Below are 22295 nucleotides of genomic sequence, written 5' to 3' on the forward strand. Positions count from 1 at the left end.
ATAAAATCACTTCAAGCAGAATAAACTTGTATTCATCTACTGTTTATAATTTATGCATCTTTATAATTTTGATTAAAATATTCAAAACAGTAAATTAGCATTGTTAATATTCAAAATATTTTTCCAATTAAGTTACATTTAAAATATGTCAAAAATTTTTAAAGATTTTTCTATATGTGTATTAGTCCTGCATTCAGGATTTGAAAAATATCTAATTTTAAATTTCAAAATTTGTCATTATCAAATACAAAACTTACCTTGTCATGATCTTTTCTTCTTTAGATCTCTCATTGCTCAAAATATTTTCGTCCCCGAAATGTAAAGATATGCTTTTATTTCATAAATTTCTACTGAGTTCTCCTTAAAAAAAAAAAAAAAAAAGGAACCCTCATACAGTGCTGGTGGGAATGTAAACTAGTATAATCACTATGGAAAACAGTGTGGAGGCTCCTTAAAAAACTAGAACTAGATCTGCCATAGGATACAGCAATATCACTCCTAGGGATATACCCGAAGGAATGTGAGTCAGGTTAGAACAAAGGAACCTGCATGTTTATTGAAGCACCATTCACAATAGCCAAGCTATGGAAACAGCCAAGATGCCCCATTACTGATAAATGGATTAAGAAAATGGTATTCATGCACTATGGAATTTTACTCAGCCACAGAGAAGAATGAATTGTCATTCGCAAGTAAATGGATGGAACTGGAGAACATCGTCTTAAGTGAAGTTAACCAGGCTCAGAAGGTCAAAAGCTTCTGTATATGTTCTCCCTCATATGCAGATTATAGACCTAAAACAATTGAAGTAACATTACGGGACATGGGTCACACTAAGGGGAGGCTGTGCAAGGGAGGGATAGTGCAAGGGAAGGAAACCAAAAACTTGGATGAGGTAGATGTGCTGACTGTACAGGAATGAGTATAGAAATTTTAAACTGGCTGGGACCAACATGGGAAGCAGATTAGGGAGGAGAGAAGAGGACTGGAAGAGGGGAATCAACTGGAACTGTAATACATATAAGCATGGGAACAACACAAGAAAACTCCCTGTATAGCTGTCTTTGTCTCAAACTAGAAAAATGTCATGTTTCTCATTTTATCTTTTATGATTTTTCTTCTACAAAATCAGAGCACAGGAGGGCAGAACATGTTTTTGCTGGGTTGGGGGTATCGGCACTAGTGGGAGGGGTGATGTGGCAGGGAAAGGGGTAGGAGGTTGAAAAAGTGCAAACAATGTATACACATGTATGTAAATGCAAAAATGATACCTATAGAGCCTGTTCCAGGAATCAGGGAGGGGGAATGCGGGAGAGCAGTGGAGTGGGGAGGAATTCAAAGATGATGTATTTGACACGTTGTAAGAAACTTTTTAAATGCCACAATGTACCCACACTCAGCCCAACAGTAAAGAAAAAGAGTGGAAGTCCTCAAACTTTTTGAGGTATTGTCATACTTTAATTAATTGGAAGATTTAATATTGCTAAAATGTCCATATAATCAAAAGCAATTTACAGATTCAATGCAATTCCCATCAAAATACCAATGCTATTCTTCACAAAATTTGTTAAAATTCATATGGAAGCAAAAAAGACTTTAAATAACCAAAGCAGTATTAAGCAGAAAGAACAAAGACATCATACTACCGGCTTCAAAATATATAGAAAGCTGTAGTCATTGAAATAGCATGTAATTGGCACATGGATTGGCAATGGAACAGAATAGCGAGTCCAGAAATAACCTGTTCATTACAACCAACAGGCTTTGACAAAGGCACCAAGAATACACAGCGGGAAGGGGAAAAGGATGGTCTCTCTTCAGTAAATGTTGTTGGCAGTATTCCCACGCAGAAGAGTGAAACTTGCCCCTCCTTCATCCTTCATCATTTCTTTAATTTAAAACTCCTATAACACGAAAACATGTTACTTTCTTACCAACTAAAATTATTTGTAAATAGTATTTAAATTTGCCTTTGTTATTAAAAAGCATCATATTTTTAATTAGAATGTTAGCAAAGTTTTAAAAAGCATCAGGGAAAGATTGCATCTTTTTTTTTTTTCTTCTCTTTTTTTTGTAGCCTTATTCCTGTATTGGGTAATGGCCTTTATTACAAAGACAATCAAACTGGTGAAGTACTGGCAGTCTGGGTGGGGAGTGTCCGACCTGCGGTTCTGCATCACAGGCATGATGGTCATCTTGAATGGACTCCTAATGGCTGTGGAGATCAACGTCATCAGAGTCAGAGTGAGTACCTGACAATGTTTATTTACTGAGTCAACACAGTGACTCAATAGTGGTGCTAGTGACATATTTTAAAATCTAAATAATATAAAAATCTTCATGAAGTTACTGAATGACAGGTCTTTTAACAGGCTAATTAATTTTTAGAATTGCCCCCAACTGGTTTTAATGTGAAACTCTGGCACTTAGCTAGTTAATCCAGCAAAAACAAAAGGGAAACATTTCAAAGAATACTTCAGAAAGGGATGGAAGGAAGCACTAAAATATTAATCTTGGCTACCTGAAGCGAAAATGTACAAAGGTTAAAATTTTGTTAGCTTGCGGAAAGAGCGTTAGGCTAATTTTTGCACTGTGGAATTCCTCCTGCCACAGAGGTATGTGTTCTTCATGAATCCTCAGAAAGTGAAGCCACCAGAAGACCTCCAGGATCTGGGAGTGAGATTTCTTCAACCATTTGTGAACTTACTGTCAAAAGCCACATACTGGTGGATGAACACCCTCATCATATCTGCTCATAAGAAGCCTATTGATCTGAAGGCCATTGGAAAGTTGCCAATAGCAATGAGGGCAGTAACAAATTACGTTTGCCTGAAGGACGCATATGAAGAACAAAAGGTAATTTAGTATCTGTCTTTCTTGTCCATAATTACAGAGAATAGGCTTGTTACATATAAAAGTCCAAGGCTTAAATAATGCCTGTGGCTCAGCAAGAGTAGACTCCCCTGTCTGTCTTACCCAGAGGTTTTGAGTCCTGTTGTTTGGACCACCAAGGAAAGAGTAGAAGAGCCTCTGAAGATGGTGACAGTACATTAGCTGCCCAGTGAATGCATGAGGAAGGATTAACAGAGCATGGGCTTTTCTCTAGGTCATGTGACCAAGTAGAAACTAAAAATTAAGTTCAATGATGGTATGATATTAACAATCCATGGAATTTAAATTTTTCCTCCAGCATCTTGTGAATAATTTTGTTACATATAGGCCAAATAGATCATATACACTAATAGCCCCTGTTTGTGAATTAAAATAATTACCTAAAAATTCGGACACAATAGTTCAAATAGATCATATACACTAATAGCCACTATGAATTAAAATAATTATCTAAGAATTTGGACAGTATAGTTCAAACTCGGGAAACTAAATTAAATTGGTTTCCATCTACTTACTTCTAAAATTGTTTCTTTTCTGAAGTGGGTGTGGTAGTTTATGCTTGTAATCCTAGCTACTCAGGAGGCAGAGATAGGAGGATCTTGGGTGAGTTCAAGGTCATCCTGGGCAAAAGTAGTGAGACCCTATCTCAAAAACAAAATAAAAACAAAAGGGCTGGAGGGGCGTGACTCAAGTGGTACAGTGCTTGCTTACCAAAAAAACAAAAAGGTTTCTTTTGGTACTTTCCTTCTGTTGTGTATTAATAATTGTTTTAAAAGTTTTAAACTTTTAAAATGAAACTTTGGATAGTTTCATTTTGTCTTATTATCATTCTTAATAGTCATGTATAATATACACAAGAGTAGATTTTTTTTATATTGTAATCTTCATCAAGTATCTGGGTTATTTAAAATATTAGTAACAATACTGGAAGGAAGCAGCAAATGAAGGGTCAATTAAAGAGTTTTTGGCTATTCTATAGCAAGATCAACAAGCATTTATGGTAAATGATGAAAATGACCTCACATATCAGAAATTAGTGTTAGGAAATTGCTCTTGCAGGAAACAGTTACTACAAACGAACGTGAGTCATTTCTCTGGTTTCCCCCTGGGAAAAGTATTACATAAAACCTTTTAAAGCCCTCTGCTGATATAGAGATACACAATATACACCAAGAATACCTTACACTTTCTAGTGTTTTTTACAACATGGGTTAGCTTCAGTTTACTGAGCTAATGTCATATATCAATAAACTCTAGAAACTAATGAAATTATTCCCTCTGACAAGGAACTGAATATGAAACACAATTGAACTCCATTCCATGAGTTAGCCTCCTTGCCACACTTTACCAGCTTTTTCCCCAAGACATAATAATGTTTGTTTGTGTCTTACAATCTTTACAACCAATGCTGTACATGTGCGAAGACATGAGTTGGCATAAGCACACATGCCTTCACGTGTGCTTCATTTCTTTGAGGAATACCAAGCAAACATGTGCCTACCATAATTTTAAAAATACTGACTACCGTTCATAAAGATGGGGAAACCTGGAGGAGAAACAATTTGAGTTTAGGATAATCTGTTTTAGCTTGTAATAATGTGATAGGGAAATCTCTATAATTCAGAAATCTTGGCTAGTCTGTCATAACCTACTGCCTTCTTTTTTTCACACGATGTTGTTTGGTAATATTCATGACAGATACACATTTTTCAAATCAAAGGGAATTTAAAGTGATTTTGGCCTTAAGAATTTCATGTCATCCTTTGACAACTAAGAATAATGCAGTTTTGGGGAAAAGTGGCCTGCAGTAAACCCTTGGTATTGTGGGTACATGGTTCCAATGAGACCACTATTGAAGAAAAAAAGGTGTTGTATTGTGGATGCTTAATTTATTTTTCCCATAAAGTCACCCAACTTCTGTTAAAGATATGCTGCCTTTCAACAAATCTCAAATTTTCACTAAATTAAGCATATTGCATGCTCTTTTTGGCTTGGGAGGATTACCATAACTTTGACCTTGCTTTTGAGGCACATTTGCTTCTTGGGAGGTTTATTTTCACAAAATGAAGGGCAGGGAAACACTCAGCAGATCACGCAATGATTTAAGTACAAGTGGTAATAACGGGGCATTGAACTTGAGCTTTTCTGCATCAACTGAGCTGTGGAATGTGAATAGGAATTTAAAAGTTTTTGGTTTTGAAATTTCTTTTGATTTTTCTTATTTATTATTTTTTGACCATGCTTGGTCAAAACTACATGTATGAATCCATGAATAAGGTAGGCTTACTGGATATGTTTTTCATCTGGTCTATTTTCTTTTTTTTTTTTCATTTTTCTTTTATTATTCATATGTGCATACAAGGCTTGGTTCATTTCTCCCCCCTGCCCCCACCCCCTCCCTTACCACCCACTCCACCCCCTCCCGCTCCCCCCCCCAATACCCAGCAGAAACTATTTTGCCCTTATTTCTAATTTTGTTGTAGAGAGAGTATAAGCAATAATAGGAAGGAACAAGGGTTTTTGCTGGTTGAGATAAGGATAGCTATACAGGGAGTTGACTCACATTGATTTCCTGTGCGTGTGTGTTACTTTCTATGTTAATTCTTTTTGATCTCACCTTTCCTCTAGTTCCTGGTCCCCTTTTCCTGTTGGCCTCAGTTGCTTTTAATGTATCTGCTTTAGTTTCTCTGCGTTAAGGGCAACAAATGCTAGCTAATTTTTTAGGTGTCTTACCTATCTTCACCCCTCCCTTGTGTGCTAGAGCTTTTATCATGTGCTCAAAGTCCAATCCCATTGTTGTGTTTGCCCTTGATCTAATGTCCACATATGAGGGAGAACATACGATTTTTGGTCTTTTGGGCCAGGCTAACCTCACTCAGAATGATGTTCTCCAATTCCATCCATTTACCAGCGAATGATAACATTTCGTTCTTCTTCATGGCTGCATAAAATTCCATTGTGTATAGATACCACATTTTCTTAATCCATTAGTCAGTGCTGGGGCATCTTGGCTGTTTCCATAACTTGGCTATTGTGAATAGTGCCGCAATAAACATGGGTGTGCAGGTGCCTCTGGAGTAACCTGTGTCACAGTTTTTGGGTATATCCCCAAGAGTGGTATTGCTGGATCAAATGGTAGATCAATGTCCAGCTTTTTAAGTAGCCTCCAAATTTTTTTCCAGAGTGGTTGTACTAGTCTACATTCCCACCAACAGTGTAAGAGGGTTCCTTTTTCCCCGCATCCTTGCCAACACCTGTTGTTGGTGGTGTTGCTGATGATGGCTATTCTAACAGGGGTGAGGTGGAATCTTAGTGTGGTTTTAATTTGCATTTCCTTTATTGCTAGAGATGGTGAGCATTTTTTCATGTGTTTTCTGGCCATTTGAATTTCTTCTTTTGAGAAAGTTCTGTTTAGTTCACGTGCCCATTTCTTTATTGGTTCATTAGTTTTGGGAGAATTTAGTTTTTTAAGTTCCCTGTATATTCTGGTTATCAGTCCTTTGTCTGATGTATAGTTGGCAAATATTTTTTCCCACTCTGTGGGTGTTCTCTTCAGTTTAGAGATCTGGTCTATTTTCTTAAGGTGTATTCAGAACCTGCTATTTGCACAAAATGCAGAGACAGAATTATGCATGTTATATTGAAATTTATATATTTGATTTTAAAATATCTGTGGGACTCTCAGAAGGAATTTCATAGTTGCTGAGGTTAACTGCTGATCCAGGTTGTTTTACTTTGGCCTGCTTTTTTCTTTCTTTCAGAAAAAAGTCGCAGATCATCCAAATCGGACTCCATCTATATGGCTTGCCATGTACCGAGCTTTTGGACGGCCCATTCTACTGAGTAGCACATTCCGCTACCTGGCTGACTTGCTGGGCTTTGCTGGACCTCTCTGTATTTCTGGCATTGTTCAGCGGGTGAATGACACCCAGAATGGGGCAAATAACTCAGCAGGAGTGAGTTCATGGCATTTTTGAAAAGAAAACATACTGTTGTCTGATTTTGGTGTAATTGTCACTTTTTATTAACGCAATTTTTTGAGTAATTCAAATAGACTTATTTACAGAGAGTTGAATGTTTTTTAAAAAATAAAACAATAATTTTCTTGCAGAAAAAAATCATGTATATAAATATGCATATATATACTTATATATAAATGTATCTGGCAAGCAAAATTATTTCTCAGATTCAGAGCCTACAAATATTTGAGAAGCATCTATCTTGTGCCAGGAACCATGTGTATGCATTTCACATTGATTATTTCATTAACTTTTTTTTTTTTTGGTGGTACTAGGGTTTGAACTTAGGGACCTCACACTTGCTAGGCAAGTGCTGTACCACCTGAGCCACACACCCAAATCTTTTTTGTTTTAGTTTTTCAGATAGGGTGTTAGCCTTGGACTACAGTCTTCCTACCTGTGCCTCCTGGGTAGCTGGGATTACAGACATGCACTATTGCATTTTGCTAACATCTATTATTTTATTTGATCTTTATAGCAATCCTTTAAAGAATTTTTATGCATGAGAACATGAGGCGCGGTTGAGTCAACATTTAAAAAGCCTGTGGCCAATATTATTAGCAGTGTGGTTTATAATATTATGCATTTCTCTTTTCTTACATGATAAAAGCCACCACACTGTTTCACAATGATCAGAGCAAGTCATATGTTGCTTTATTAGGTTCTACTTGGGGGCTGTTAGTAGCAAATGCTATGCATTTGGTGTTATAAATGCATAATACTTTGTTTTCTGTCCTGAAGAGAGTCTGTGTTGTGACCAGCTTGGGCTCGTTTTAAGATAAGAATTAATTTCCCTGGCTGAACAGATCAAATCTCTGTCCCAGGTGGATTGGCTTGTCTTTTTTTTAATTAAAATTTCATTCACTATCAAAGTCTGCATTAGGTGCGACCGCACCAGTGAAGCTTTCTCTGATCATCCTAGTTGGAATTTGACCCTTCTCGGGACTCCCCACTGCTTCTCTAACTTCATGTTGGCACTCATTATCTATGCTGTTCATAATGAAGCATGCAGTATGTATGGACATGCTTATCCTGCTAGGTTATAAGTTCTTTAAACACAATGACTGTGAACTGGTCATATTTGCACACATAGTGTTTAACATTGATAACTAGACATTGATATTTGCAACGTTTAGTTATTATTAAAGTGAATCAGATATTTTCACCATCGAATACACTTTTATGATGTTTTGTCCTGCTGGCCTAATTACATGCAGATGTCTGAAATCACACAGGGTGTTTCTACCACCCTTTTTTCCCTCACATAGTAACCTTGTTTTTTTTCTGAGATGGAATGGGGCCTGTAGGTTTGTATATATCACCATGATAGATGAGGAAGGGACCAGCGGTAGAATTTTACTAGATCTCAATCATAAAAAAATGAAGAATTTACTCATTGCTATGACATGCTTACTTGAGTCTTATCTTTCCTTCTTTTTTATCAAACAAGTTACCGTATGCTATTTTTACAAACAAAACTCAAACAATTTTGTATATATTTTGATGAGCTAGCCATATTTCTACTAAGACAATTTTTCATAAGTCATGTTGTATGTCTGGAATTGTCAAGTAAGTGAAATCATTATTTCCTACTTTTATAATATATAATTTATTTAATATAAATTATGATAAATGAAACTCAGAAAAAGTTTTTAAAAGAATCGTTTAAAAATAATAAGGCTATAGAAATTGTATTTTTGTTCCATCAGTCTTGCTAACCAGCTCTCAGTTTTGTGGTTTCTTCTTTTAAATTAGAGTCTAAGTTAACTTCTTTTCCTTAAGCTACTGCTCATTTAACTAAGGTAGAATTTATATTTGCAGGAAATACACTCACTTTTTTTTATAGTTGAAAGTCACCTTTTCTTCTAGGATTAGGCATTTCTAGAAATCTTAAAAATCTGATTGGAATTTTGTGCAGTGATCTAGGTCTCATTTGTATCTTTAGACATTACAGGGGAGGCCAAAATTGCCTTATTGTGTGTTATACACTGCATTATAAGGACACTGAGTTTTTATATTTAAAAATCATGCATTTTTTAATAAATCAGACTGTATATCTGGTAAATGAAAAAACTAGTTTTAATTTGTTTCTTTTTTCCTTTTATGACAAGATTTCCAAAACCCTCTCATCAAAGGAATTTCTTGAAAATCCTTATGTTCTAGCCGTGCTTCTCTTCCTGGCCCTTATTCTGCAAAGGACATTTCTGCAGGCTTCCTATTATGTAACCATACAGACTGGCATCAACCTCCGCGGAGCTCTGCTGGTGGGTACAGGCGAAAATGCCATGCACCATCCAGTGCTGGGAGTGGTAGACGCTTCAGGGTTTATTGTTTTCATTTCGATATTACAGCAACAACACTTCTGGGATTGCTTAATGAAAGAAAGAGTTGACAAACCCATTGAATTAAAACTAACATTTAAGGAAAATATTTAGAAATCTTGCATTTATTTGTCCCTATGTCTGTTCTTGAACTTATGTTTAAAGATGAATGTAAGTTTTGATTTATTGCTAGAAAAAATAAATTCTCATTTAACTGAGGGCAAAAAAGCAACTATGCTAACAGGAATAGTAGTAGATTTAATATAACTACCTTAAAGGATTATTTTCATTTTCTTTAAAAAATTTTAAAATGTCATTTATTTCAATGAAAATAAATGCACAGTTGATTCAGAGATTTATGTACATTTTTTTCTTGCAGGCCATGATCTACAATAAAATCCTTAGGCTCTCTACATCTAATTTATCTATGGGGGAGATGACCCTGGGACAGATCAACAACCTGGTTGCCATTGAAACTAATCAACTCATGTGGTTCCTATTTTTGTGCCCCAATCTCTGGGCTATGCCTGTTCAGGTAGATAAATGTAAATAAGATTCTTGTTTGGAAATAAAGCAAAAAGAGCAAGAGATATTTAACTAGATAAGTGAAGGATTGTTGAATATGCTAATACTATTATACCCTTTTTAATTTTTATTTCATTCATATGTGCATACAGTGTTTGGGTCATTTCTCCCCCCTTCCCCCACACCCTCCCTTGCCCCCCCTGCCCCCTCCCTCTCCTCCCCTACCCCCTCGCTACCCGGCAGAAACTATTTTGCCCCTATCTCTAATTTTGTTGAAAAGAGAGTATAAACAATAATAGGAAGGAACAAGGGTTTTTGCTAGTTGAGATAAGGATAGCAATACAGGGAGTTGACTCACATTAATTTCCTGTGCATGTGTGTTACCTTCTAGGTTAATTCTTTTTGATCTAACCTTTTCTCTAGTTCCTGGTCCCCTTCTCCTATTGGCCTCAGTCGCTTTAAAGTATCTGCTTTAGTTTCTCTGCGTTGAGGGCAACAAATGCTATCTAGTTTTTTAAGTGTCCTACCTATCTTCATATCTCCCTTGTGGGCTCTCGCTTTATCATGTGATCAAAGTCCAATCCCCTTGTTGTGTTTGCCCTTGATCTAATGTCCACATATGAGGGAGTACATATGATTTTTGGTCTTTTGGGCCAGGCTAACCTCACTCAGAATGATATTCTCCAATTTCATCTATTTACCAGTGAATGATAACATTTCATTCTTCTTCATGGCTGCATAAAATTCCATTGTGTATAAATAACATGTTTTTTAAATCCATTCATCAGTAGTGGGGCATCTTGGCTGTTTCCATAACTTGGCTATTGTGAATAGTGCTGCAATAAACATGGGTGTGCAGGTGCCTCTGGAGTAACCTGTGTCACATTCTTTTGGGTATATCCACAAGAGTGGTATTGCTGGATCATATGGTAGATCAATGTTTAGCTTTTTAAGTAGCCTCCAAATTTATTATACCATTTTGTACACAAAGAAAATGAGACTGGAAGTGTGAGGCATAGGTTAAGAAGGTGGGATTTGCAGTTACACTGCTTGGATTCAGATGTCTGATCTCTGCTTGTTTAACCTCCCAGGCATCACTTTGCTTGGCTATACAATGAGAATAATAGGAGTATTCACCTCAAGTTCAGAGATATGTCCATTTTAAATAAGTCAATATGTATAAATTATTTAGCAACAATGCCCAGCTGCTCACAGGCAGTCAGTGATTATTGTCACTGATAATTGTCCAAATTCACACAAGTCACAAAGCCAAGGTCTGACCCTTCCATTTTGACAAACTCTTTTATTGCATTTCTATCTTTTATTGTTTTTTAAATTTTTATTAGCATATATTAATAATACAAGGTGGTTTCACTGTGATGACTCCATAAATGTGTATAGTGTACTTTGGACAAGTTCATTTCTGTTATATTCTCAGAACCTCCCTTCTTATTGCATTTCTAAACTGTAGCAATTGCTTTAATCCAGTCCTTTATTTCAGTAGCTAGTACATTACAAAGTGCCAGTCTTTAAGGGTGATGGGAATGCAGACAAGCTTGAAGGCTACTTAGTTATTTCCTATGTAAAACAGCATTTTAGTAAAGATATGTAGTTTTTTCCCATTGGGTAAAAATGGCAAAAGACACATGCTTGGGTTTTTCTTCACTGTCAGAGATGATACTTTTAATTATCTCAAGTTTTTCATCCTGTAGAGGGAGTTTAAGGTGTAGATCTCAATTTATACAGTCTACAACATATCCTCATGCACTACATTTATTAAACTACATAAAATAAAATATGTGCTACTTTTAAATTTAATTTTTTGTGTTTTATTTTTAATAGAAAGTCAAGTAAAAATGTGTGTCATACATAGTACATGGAATAAAAGTAAGATCTATACTTTGCCTCATTTTATCAAAATGTATTCATATATAGACCAATTAGGTAGTTGCCTGTATGTTGTGATTTATAAAGAACAAAAGTCCCAGGTTGCACTGAATAATTACATCTTGAGTGACCTTAAGGAATATTTTGTTTTTGATTGTAATTCCCTAAATTCCTTATTGGCTAGGCAGTAAACATGTCACTGACACCAGAAAGCTGTTATCATCGACAGATAGGCATAGATTATATGTTTGAACTTCATGGGTGTGGTTCATTCATTGACATTTTGACCCATGATAAATCGAGCTTCTGGAAGGGGGAGGGGGAATTCGAGGAAGGAGGATAGTAGGGTTGAATCTGAATTTTGAAGCAAGTGGCAGACCAGAGAGGATAGGCATAAATAGCTTACCCTTGAGCTTTGGGAAATGTTAAAAGATAGATGAACTAGAATGGAGAACCAGCTTTGATTCTTCACAGTTTGGGTTGGTTCTCCTTCTTGTCATTAAGTAAGTAAAGAGCTGCAGTCCACAAACAACCATCTTTACTCACTCATGATGCTGCTTTCTACTTGCCATTTGTATAGTTTTGAAAAGCTGGTGCAATTTCAAGAGACTAGGGAATGTCAAATTTATGGTAGATGACAGCGTTTTCTAAGTTTTTCATGTCCCTTTAAAAATTGAAGCCTTCTTCATAAGGTTAGAATCATCACAGAGCCACTCTGAAATTTTAGGCAATAAATTGATTTGACACCAGTTATATAAATCATAATGCTGAAAAGAGATTCCCAACTCTTAGCCTTCCCTGAATAAATTATAGTAAACCCCAGCTGTCACAGTTGAGATGACTTCCAAATAAACTTAATCTATTTATTGAGAAATACTACATTTTCACAGAAAGATTTCTTCTTCTACAGTGGTTCCCACAGCCCCATTCACTTTCCCTGTTCCATATGATTCTCTTCCCAGATCATAATGGGAGTGATTCTGCTCTATAATTTACTTGGATCAAGTGCATTGGTTGGTGCGGCTGTCATTGTGCTCCTTGCTCCAATTCAGTACTTCATCGCCACAAAGTTGGCAGAGGCTCAGAAGAGCACTCTTGTAAGTAACTACTCTTGGAAAATTTATTAGGAAACTCTAGCAAGGCTGTTTTATTTTCACACTATAGGAAGTTAAGACATGTCACTTAGATAATTTAGAAATCATTATATTTCATTTCAACTCTTAGGTAGTCAATGTGTAATTTTTTTTTGTATTGCAAAAGCAATTTTTAAAAGTGGAATGGAAAGACTTGACTATCTTAGACTGAAAATGCAGTTCTTGATGTTTTTAAGTCCCACGAAGTGATAAGCTTTTGGATCATCTTTTCAATCACTTTTCCAAAGGATATTCTTTTTATTGTTGTTCTTGAGGTACATTGTGGCATTTACAAAAGTTCTTACAATATAACAAAAATATATCATACTTGAATTCACCTTCTCCATCATTCTTCTTTATCCTTCCTCCCCCCATTCCTGGAATAGTTTCAACAGGTACCATTCTTCTACTTACATACATTTGTATACAGAATTTGCACCATATTCACCTTCCTGCACCTTTTCCCCACATCCTCTCCCCTCCCACTGGTACCAGCCCTCCCAGACAGGATCTGTTCTTGAGTGTACTTTGAGATCATTGCATGAAATCTATGAAGAATCAATGAACAAGTGAGGGGTCACATTTGGTGCTTTTGAAATTAAATTTCTCTAAGGTAGACTCAGAACATGTGATGACTATCAAGTTGCATTGACCTATTTAAGGATCAGCTGCTTTGCCTCAATGTGTTCACGGTCAACTTGGGAAGGAGGGAAAAGTCCAATCATTGACCCTTTGTGGGCTCAGTTTGCCACGAAATGATTTTACTGGAGCTAGAATTGGCTTCTTTTAAAGAATTATTTGCTAATAGTAAGCTTGTTGGCAGCATATTTAGAAATAAAGCTTGATTAAATCAGTGACACTGGGTGTAAATCAGGCATAAAATGTAGAGATGCTGCCACTGGCAGAATTATTTCTCAAACTGGTATTTCCACTGGGACAAACCAGTTAATTGTCACACAAGTGGTTTCTATCACTTATTTTTCTGCTGCTTCTGGTAAGGTTACTCATTTCTGTGTTCTGTTCTTCACCTCCTCTGAACCATTTGCCTTTTTTACCCCATACATACATACAGACAGGTATGGAGGTTAGATTCCTCTCAGACATCTGCCTTTGATTTAGCTGTTCATACCACATTCGTTCACTCATTAAACAATCATTCGGTAGGCATTTAAGACCCTGTAGAAACAAAAGGAGGACTAAAACAGAGCTCATTTGTTTGTTTTGCTTGCTCCTGTTTCCCTTTTGGTCACTCTCTTATCCCATTTGCTGATTGACAGGTCATGTTGCATCTTATTAGTAATTCTAGCATACTATTTGGTGGCAAAAGAGGCTAAACAAACAACTGATCAAATTGAGGAATTTGTGCCTGCTAAAAATCTCTATAATTAATCCAAGTTGTTAGTTTCCAGTAAATCTGATTGAGGCCTTAAATTGGACCTTAAAAAGAAGTTTATAAAAACCTCTTGAGGTTAAAGATGATAGGCTTCATTTCAATAACTGTATTGTGTGAATTCATACTACTTTGTACCCTCACATTCCCAAATAAGAGGCAAACTAACATTTAAAAAAGCCATTGTTTTTCTTTTTCTAAGTATGCATGACACTGTCAAAGGGAGAATAAAATAATTTTGATGTTAGGAATCATTGTAAGTCTCAATTATTTCTTAAAATGTATGTCTATAAGATCTGCGTATTTATTCAAGGAAATCATCTTAAACTGAACCAACTGTTTTTATATAAACCAAAGCAATAGAAATATACATGTTTTAAGAGGAGGAAAAATTTTGAGGTCATTTTGTGACCTCTTCGCTTTGAAGTTGAGAAGATGGGAGCATAGGGAGTTGAACTATTTCTTCTGGGACTTTCACAGCCTCATCAGTGGCAGAGCCAGTCTGAAATCACCATCTCCTTAACCTCTGTCCATTGTGTGGTCCTGCCTTTCTGGCTCACTTAAATGAAGCTTGCATTATCTTTTATTGCTTTGTTTTATAGGATTATTCCACTGAAAGACTGAAGAAAACAAATGAAATATTGAAAGGCATCAAACTTCTAAAACTGTATGCCTGGGAGCACATTTTCTGCAAAAGTGTGGAGGAAACAAGAATGAAAGAACTATCTAGCCTCAAAACCTTTGCCCTTTATACATCACTGTCCAGTAAGTTACCATTGCTCTGAGAATGGGTGATGTTAAGAGTAATCAACAAGCACAGTCCATTCAGCTTAGACCATGATCAAGGATGCAGTCTAGTTATTGAAGGAAATGTATTTTCTTAGACATGTGCTGAACAGTAGTTACTAGCTACATGAGCTGTTTCCATTTAAGGCACAGGCACAGGTTTAGAGTCAAGTAGACCTGGATTTGATTTCTTTCAAATTATGTACCCTTAGCTATGTTACTTTACAAATGGAAATCCTTCATTTCTTCATCTGTAATATGAAGATGGTGATGATATTAGTACCTATAAATAAAAACTTTGTGTTGGTTACAGTTAGGATGAGTAGCTGGTTTTTTGGTAAAAAAATTTATTGGATTAATTTGATTACATTATTATTGACTATTTTATCCCCAAAGATCCTTTAAAACTATCTACAGTTGTTTTGATTTTAAATCTGTCTCTTTGGAAGTTTATGATTTTTTTAAATATTGTATATGAAATACCATTTTTAAAAATTGAGGAGAAAAATGTCTTTTCCAAGTGTGAAAGAAGGCAAACTTCATTCACATAAATCTGGTTTTCCAATATGTTTTTGAGAATTTTTAAACACTGTCTTTTTTTCTCCATGTACTCTCAAGAATAATGGGTTCATGTTCCTATAATTTACACAACCTTAGTCAACTCCCCTATTCTTACAGGATTTGATTTTTATGTCAGTTTTGCTCATCCTTACTAGTAACAAAGACTTTAACAGCTTACAGATTTGGAAGTTTGTATATTGGTTTCTCTTGAGTTATAAATTGCTTTAGATTTGAGAGATGACAGACATTTCCTTTGTAAAATATATTTACAGGAAGTATTGAGTGCACACTCTGTTCTCCATAAAGTACCTGACTCAAGTGCCTCATACTTATTATCTCATACAGAGCACCTTGGTGAATTGTCTAGTGTTCAATAACCTCTGTGCTCATTTCCCTCATCTAAAAATTGGTGTGATAAATCTGGGATAAAGCTTAGTGTTAGAGCACTTGCCTAGCATATGCTCTAGCATATGCTAACCCCCCAAAAGAAAAGACAAAAAATAAAATTAAAATTAAATAAAAGTTGATCTAATAGTATCTTGTGATACTAGTTAGTGAATGTTAAAGTATTTGATGAGTAGTGTTTGTAGAACACCATGCAGGCTAAAAATATATAAAGAAAGGAAAAACCCAACAGTGCAAGGTAATGAATGCTTTGGGTTCCTGGATGGTAAGTTGACCTGAAATGAAGCCCTGGCTCTGTAACTTGTGAGCTGTATGACCTTGGTTGGTTGTGTGGTGAAGTCTATTTATTCATTAGTAAACTGGATGTTAATAGCACATTGGGGAATTAATAAGGTATGGTTATGTTGTGTTTAGAAATGTTATCTACAACTGTTAAAAAGAGAATTTAAACAGAACACCTACTACTGGAAGTGAAGATTCACTTCTTTGATAGTCAGTGTTCTTGTCACTTGAGATATGTGAGGGGAAAAGAAACTATTCAACACTTTGTCTTTCCTGCCAAATGATTATATGCTGTTTATGGGTTTAACTCATTGGTGAAGGTAAAGAAGATACTGCTTTGTTTTTCTCTCTTCACTTTGATGTTTCATATGGAGAAATAGGGTGACAGGAGTCACAAAAGAAGGCTGAGGCAGAAAATGGCTCTTCCTCTATGCTATTGTGAATCTCAGATCAGTGTTTTGATCCCCAGTACTGTGCAAGGATTTGTATTGGATAACTAAGTCGCATCTAGACTTGAGAAAGTACAGTCTAATTTTGTCCTCCTGTGTAGTGATGAGGGTGGTTCATGAGACCAAATGAGTTTTTACATCCAAGCCCTCTACGTGGAGCAAAGGAGGATATAGCTCTCATGGTACCAAGCCTATATCCATGTAATTCACTTTATCTTTTGGGCCCTTTATCCCTAAAATCATATGATTTCTGAACAGTGTAACTTGCAAATCATCAACTTGGCTTTTGATCTACACTATGATCCAAATGCTAGTGTGTTAGCTGAAAATACAAGTTTTCATTATTTTTTCTATGTGTATCACATTTATCAAATTATGGTGAAATAGATTCCTGGAGAGATAGTTAAATAAGCACAGTGTCCAAGATATGGCATTATTTTATTAACTGAAAGGTATATAGGTAAAAATTAATGTCACTGATGGAAAGAGAACTTGAAACATTTTAATTTGCATAATAACCTAATTTTCATATAGTTAAATTAGTTTAGTGAACCAAGCAAAATATAGACTGTAAACTCTCCCAAGAATGCACATTTGTTAAATTCTAATCATTTGCAACATTGAATGATTATTTTATTCAAATTCTGTTGTTTGTAGCATTCCATAAGAATAAAACCTATTTCTCCAATAAAGAAAAACAGATTTCGCTTAGGGAGCATCTATAAACACTGACAAGGACATACCTCTTGGGAAATGTCTGTGGCCTCCTGACAAAATGTTATTTAATGTACTTTGTCCTTCCTGTCTTTAAGGAAAGTTAGTCATAATAGATGATTAATTAAAATTACTGAAAAGTTCTTGCAGTTTAGTGAAACTAATGTGTTTGCTTTCTTTCTACAGTCTTCATGAATGCAGCAATTCCCATAGCAGCTGTGCTTGCTGTAAGACACTTTTTCTTGCTTTGGGAAACAGAACCAAGTCAGTGTTATTAAGTGATTTATGAAAAGAGTGTGTAGGTGATATATATATTTCTTCACTTCTGACCCTTCCTTCTTTACAGTTTCCATGGCACAGAGCTATTGTTCTGACCTAATTTTTCAGACATTTAATACTTTGTCATAAGAGAGTCTTCATCATGTTTGGCCCCTTCCCTGACTTCTACCAACTAGATGTCAGTCATGACAATAAAAAAAAAAAGTCCCCAAACATTGGCAAATGTCTGTGGAAAGCAAAATTCGTGATGGTTGGGAACTAAGTGTTCTGATCTCAATCCTCTAACAAGCTAGTGTTAGGTCAACAACCAGAAATGTTAAAAGTAAAAAAAAAGTTAAATGTAAACTTTATATTTAATGTTAAATTAATAATAATATTAAATTAATATAATGTTAAATTAATTAAGTGTTAAATATTTTTTAAAAACCATTGTATTTTACACTAAAATGACAATCTCAGGAACTGGTATAATTTTTAGAAATATAAATAAATAAGTCTTCATTAGATACTAGTCCTGCAGTTTTAGTAAAGATTCACAGTATGGACCCTTAATCAGTAAAACCTTCTCTCTTTTTCTCTTGGGATATTTATGTTGGTTGGTTAGAGAGAACCTGGCTGCTTGTTAGGAATTCTGAGTTCTTTACCCACTTACCACCCTCTCTCCCAATCAGTAATTGGACAGAAATCACTTTCCTATTGTGTAAATAGAATCTGTCCTGACTTTCTCACAAGTTTACTGCTAGACTGATGTGAAAATCACCAAGTAGTCACCAAGAGCAAATACTGTTTTAGTTAGGGAGTTTTGGATAAGGTAGTGGTTGTCATAGTTGCAAGGGGCATATTGGCACAGCAGAATCTATCAGGTTTGTCGAATGAAATGTAAGCATGTGTGTAGCTTTCTCTGCTCTCTCTAAAGAAATCCTTTGTTTGCACAGACGTTTGTGACTCATGCCTATGCCAGTGGGAACAACCTGAAACCTGCAGAGGCCTTTGCCTCCCTGTCTCTCTTTCACATCCTGGTCACACCACTCTTCCTGCTCTCCACAGTGGTCAGATTTGCAGTGAAAGCCATCATCAGGTATGCACAAAAGTATCTGGAATTTTTAGCTTCTTGGTTATAGAAATAATATGTGCTCCTGGTAGTAAACTTGAAAAGTATTACAAAGCATGAAAATCACTGGCCAGAGATAACTATTGATAAAATTTGGGTATGCCATCTGTCAGTCTTTTATTTATTTCTTATAGAATAATTATTAAAAATAAAAATTTTGAATTTCTATGGTTTTTTGCTTCCTATTTCACTTCCTATTTTTATTACTTTCTCTGCATTAAAGTTTTATAGTACAAAGTGTTTACTGGCTGTATGATGATCCATTGTTTGGAGATAGTCTACCTTACTTAATGATCACATTTTTGTTAGACAGTGTGTTTTTTTTTCTCTCTAACATCCATAACATTGAGGTGGACATCTTCTCTCATCCTTGCCCTTGTCTCTGATGGTTTGCTTGGATCAGATTTCTAGAAATGATGATACTAGTTCCACGTCACTGAGGTACTAAGAGAATGTGGCTATGTTGCTTTCCATTGAAATGGTGGTAGGTCAAAAGCTGGTTATTTATGAATATTGTCATGTTTCCCATTGGAGCCACACCAGTTTATATGTACACTAGGAGGGACAGAAAATTTTCATATCAATGGTACATATATTCTGTTTTGAGTTTTGTTTAATCTGGAAATAAAAAGAAAATCCAGGCTCAGAGTGTCTGAAAATGAGAAGACTTGCAAAACCATTTAGTATATTCTCATTTAAACCTGCTTCTATAGGATTTCCAGCAAGCGTAGACTTTGCCTTGCCCATACTTTCCTACAATGTGTAACTATTGAAAGAGGTGTGATATGATAATCACCTTCCCCACCCCTTTACCACATTATGCAAATAAGGAGGTCACCAAACTGCATTGCACTACATTGTCTGTACCATCATCTCCTGTGTTGTAAAGACGGCAGTCTTAAAGTAGTACTTTGGCTTTTTTTCTGTTCAATATTTATAAATCATATAAAATCTCAGCATGTTTCATGAATGACCTGACTCTTTTTATATCTTTTATATATAAAGCATATATATAAAAGATATAAAAATATATCTTTGATTCCATTGCCTAAATGTTGTAATCCTGAAGGAAAATTGGGAAATTGGCTCCTTAGATATACAAAATATGATGTTTCTATTGACAGCAATGCTGAATATCTCTTGCAAAGTATTCTTTTAAAATGAGATAATCTTCCCAGTGTCTCTGTATTGCTGAGAAAATTAGTATGTGATGTTCAAAACACCAATGTTCCAGTTTTACGATAATTTACATTGACTAACCAGTGGCATAATTCCAGATAGTATTAAAGAGCATATAAATTATTCTATCATACATCAAGTTTTGATAGGATATGCTGTGATTGTAATGTATCTTCAATCCTGTTCTCTAAGTTATGTCTTTGGGAACAATTCAGAAGTTGTTAAGAGTTTCGAGTTTTAGTCCTCTGGCCTCGGCTGCCCTCATTTTCTTTTCTTATTGTTCTGCATCTGAACCACTTGCATAGATCACTGGCTGTACTTTGTAGCACCACTTCCAAATTAGGCAGTGCTCTGGAAGGGAAGCCACTTCAAACAATAAAATTGATAAATGGCCAGAGTCTGCTATTTTGGTCCTTATTTTCATTTTCTCTGTTTAACAGCTATCCCTTTCATGGTTGCAATATTAATTGGAATTTGACTTTGCACTAGGAGTAGAGATAAAAAGCAGTTGATAACTTGTAACACATAACTCCTCTGAAACCAAGAGGTTGCCCAGTATCGGAAAGATTTTAAATATGTGCAAGGTCCTGGGTTCGATCCCCAGCACGAAGAAATAAAAAAAAAGAAGACTTTTAAAGTTGATTTTTAAAAAGATAAAAGAAATCTAAAGGTTTCTCTCAAATGTGTAGCATACAATTCTGCTGCAGGGAGTCCTCGTACAGTTGAGGGTGAATAATCTCCCCTGTGTATGTCTGCATAGCACTCGCCCTTCTGTGTATCTCAGGGAAAATGCATTTGCCAGTTTGATAAACACCAGTCTGTTTTCAGGGCTCAGCTCCAAATTTTCCAAGCCATAGGCCAAATATAATCTGCTTATAAATACTTGCTTCTCTAAAATGGCTTTCAGTGGTTGATTTGCGGGTGCTACAGAGATGGTCAGTCAACAGAGGAGGCCAGGCTTTTCCCCACCGTGTGCTGGTTCTGGGAACCCAAGGGAGTGTTTTCCCAATGTTGACTGGGCTCAGCATTTACTTCTGTGCCTGGGAACCCATGACCAGTCTTTGACGCCAGTTGGCGCACAGTGAGTTTAGCAGCCTGTTTATAATCGGAGACTTTGGTCAGCTGATTTAGAAATCTCCTGTCAGGACTGTGGAATTCAGAAGATCTTTGCTGTCCTCTTAAATGTATTCAGAAATTTGGTGGATTAGAATGAATTGAAACACACTCCCTGCTTCATGTCATACATGTATGTAAGAAGCTTGGAAGGTATTTTACTGGAGGAAAATGTCATGCCATGTAAAATATTCTGCTCCAGGAAAATTCTAGAATTTCTTTTGAAAAGATGTATATCTTTTGCAAATGTTGCTTTTGTGGCATTCATTGAGTGGGACCACGTGTGCGTATATACTTATAATACGTATGCATGCATAGAATATATATGTATGTATTGTGTAATAAAATGGAAGAAAGAGGCAAATATGATTCTGGTTGTCTCCTTACTCTGAGTAATGTTCCACATCTCTTGAATTTTCTGGACCTTTTAGAATGAAGTGTTGCAGAGTAAAGAAAAGACCCATTAAAGATTTTAAATAGTTGAACAAGAATGATTTCTGTTTTGAGATGGCTAGTCTCACTTCTCCACTTTTTATTTGTTAGGAAATAATTTATATGTTCTACTCTTGTAGAGGAAAATATGTTGTATCCCTTAAGAATAATTTGAGTTTAGGTATTTGGTGTTTGATGCATATGTAGTATCTGTATCCAAGATGTTATTTGCCAAGGGAAAAGAAGCTTGAAATGAATCCCTCTCTTTTTTAGGGAAAAATTTTGTCTTTTCTCTCATGTTCTTCCCAGAGGAAATTATGCTTGGCTAGTCTGCTGCATTATCTTCAGTCAAATAAATGGTTATTGATATTTATCATAGAACATGATGACATTTTGACCTTACAAAATTTCATAATTCCTGTGAGAAACCATGTAACTTTTTCCTGATTAATATAGTACTTGTCCAAGGTACTCAAGCTGTCTATGCTTAAATACTCAAAGTGACATTAGAGAAATAAAAAAGTAACATGTATTTAAAACCTTGAATACTTTTGTCTGTATTCTAAACAAATGAAAAATTATTAAAATACTGAAGTGTAAAGGTTGTGGAGGCAGGACAGCTATGACTGACATCAAATATACCTGTTTTGGAGCTATGCAGGAATAGTCAGTATTCAACATCGAGCATGTTGGTGAGTGTCTCTGCAGCTCAGCTTTCTCACTTATCAAATATCACCTGCCATGGCGATTGAGAAAAATAAGCAAAGTAATTCATAAAAAGTGCCCAGGACATTGCCTAAATATGGTAGGTATCTTA

General features: G+C 35.7%; 1 protein-coding gene across 16 annotated transcripts in view; it reads left to right on the forward strand.

Moving 5' to 3' along the window:
- The window catches only part of Abcc9 (ATP binding cassette subfamily C member 9), a 135159-nt gene that overhangs the window by 19944 nt on the left and 92920 nt on the right, over positions 1–22295 (forward strand). For 13 of the 16 annotated variants that reach the window (XM_074075895.1, XM_074075894.1, XM_074075903.1 and 10 more), the window contains 9 exons: positions 2078–2244; positions 2614–2856; positions 6654–6848; positions 9023–9175; positions 9612–9767; positions 12607–12741; positions 14770–14932; positions 17551–17591; positions 18579–18721. In XM_074075895.1, the coding sequence (XP_073931996.1) occupies positions 2078–2244; positions 2614–2856; positions 6654–6848; positions 9023–9175; positions 9612–9767; positions 12607–12741; positions 14770–14932; positions 17551–17591; positions 18579–18721 (1396 nt within the window). The remainder of the gene's footprint in view (positions 1–2077; positions 2245–2613; positions 2857–6653; positions 6849–9022; positions 9176–9611; positions 9768–12606; positions 12742–14769; positions 14933–17550; positions 17592–18578; positions 18722–22295) is intronic. The other 3 variants (XM_074075905.1, XM_074075906.1, XM_074075898.1) reach the window with 1 other exon arrangement.

The sequence above is a fragment of the Castor canadensis genome, chromosome 6 (assembly GCF_047511655.1).
Source record: "Castor canadensis chromosome 6, mCasCan1.hap1v2, whole genome shotgun sequence".
NCBI classification, from domain to species: domain Eukaryota; kingdom Metazoa; phylum Chordata; class Mammalia; order Rodentia; family Castoridae; genus Castor; species Castor canadensis.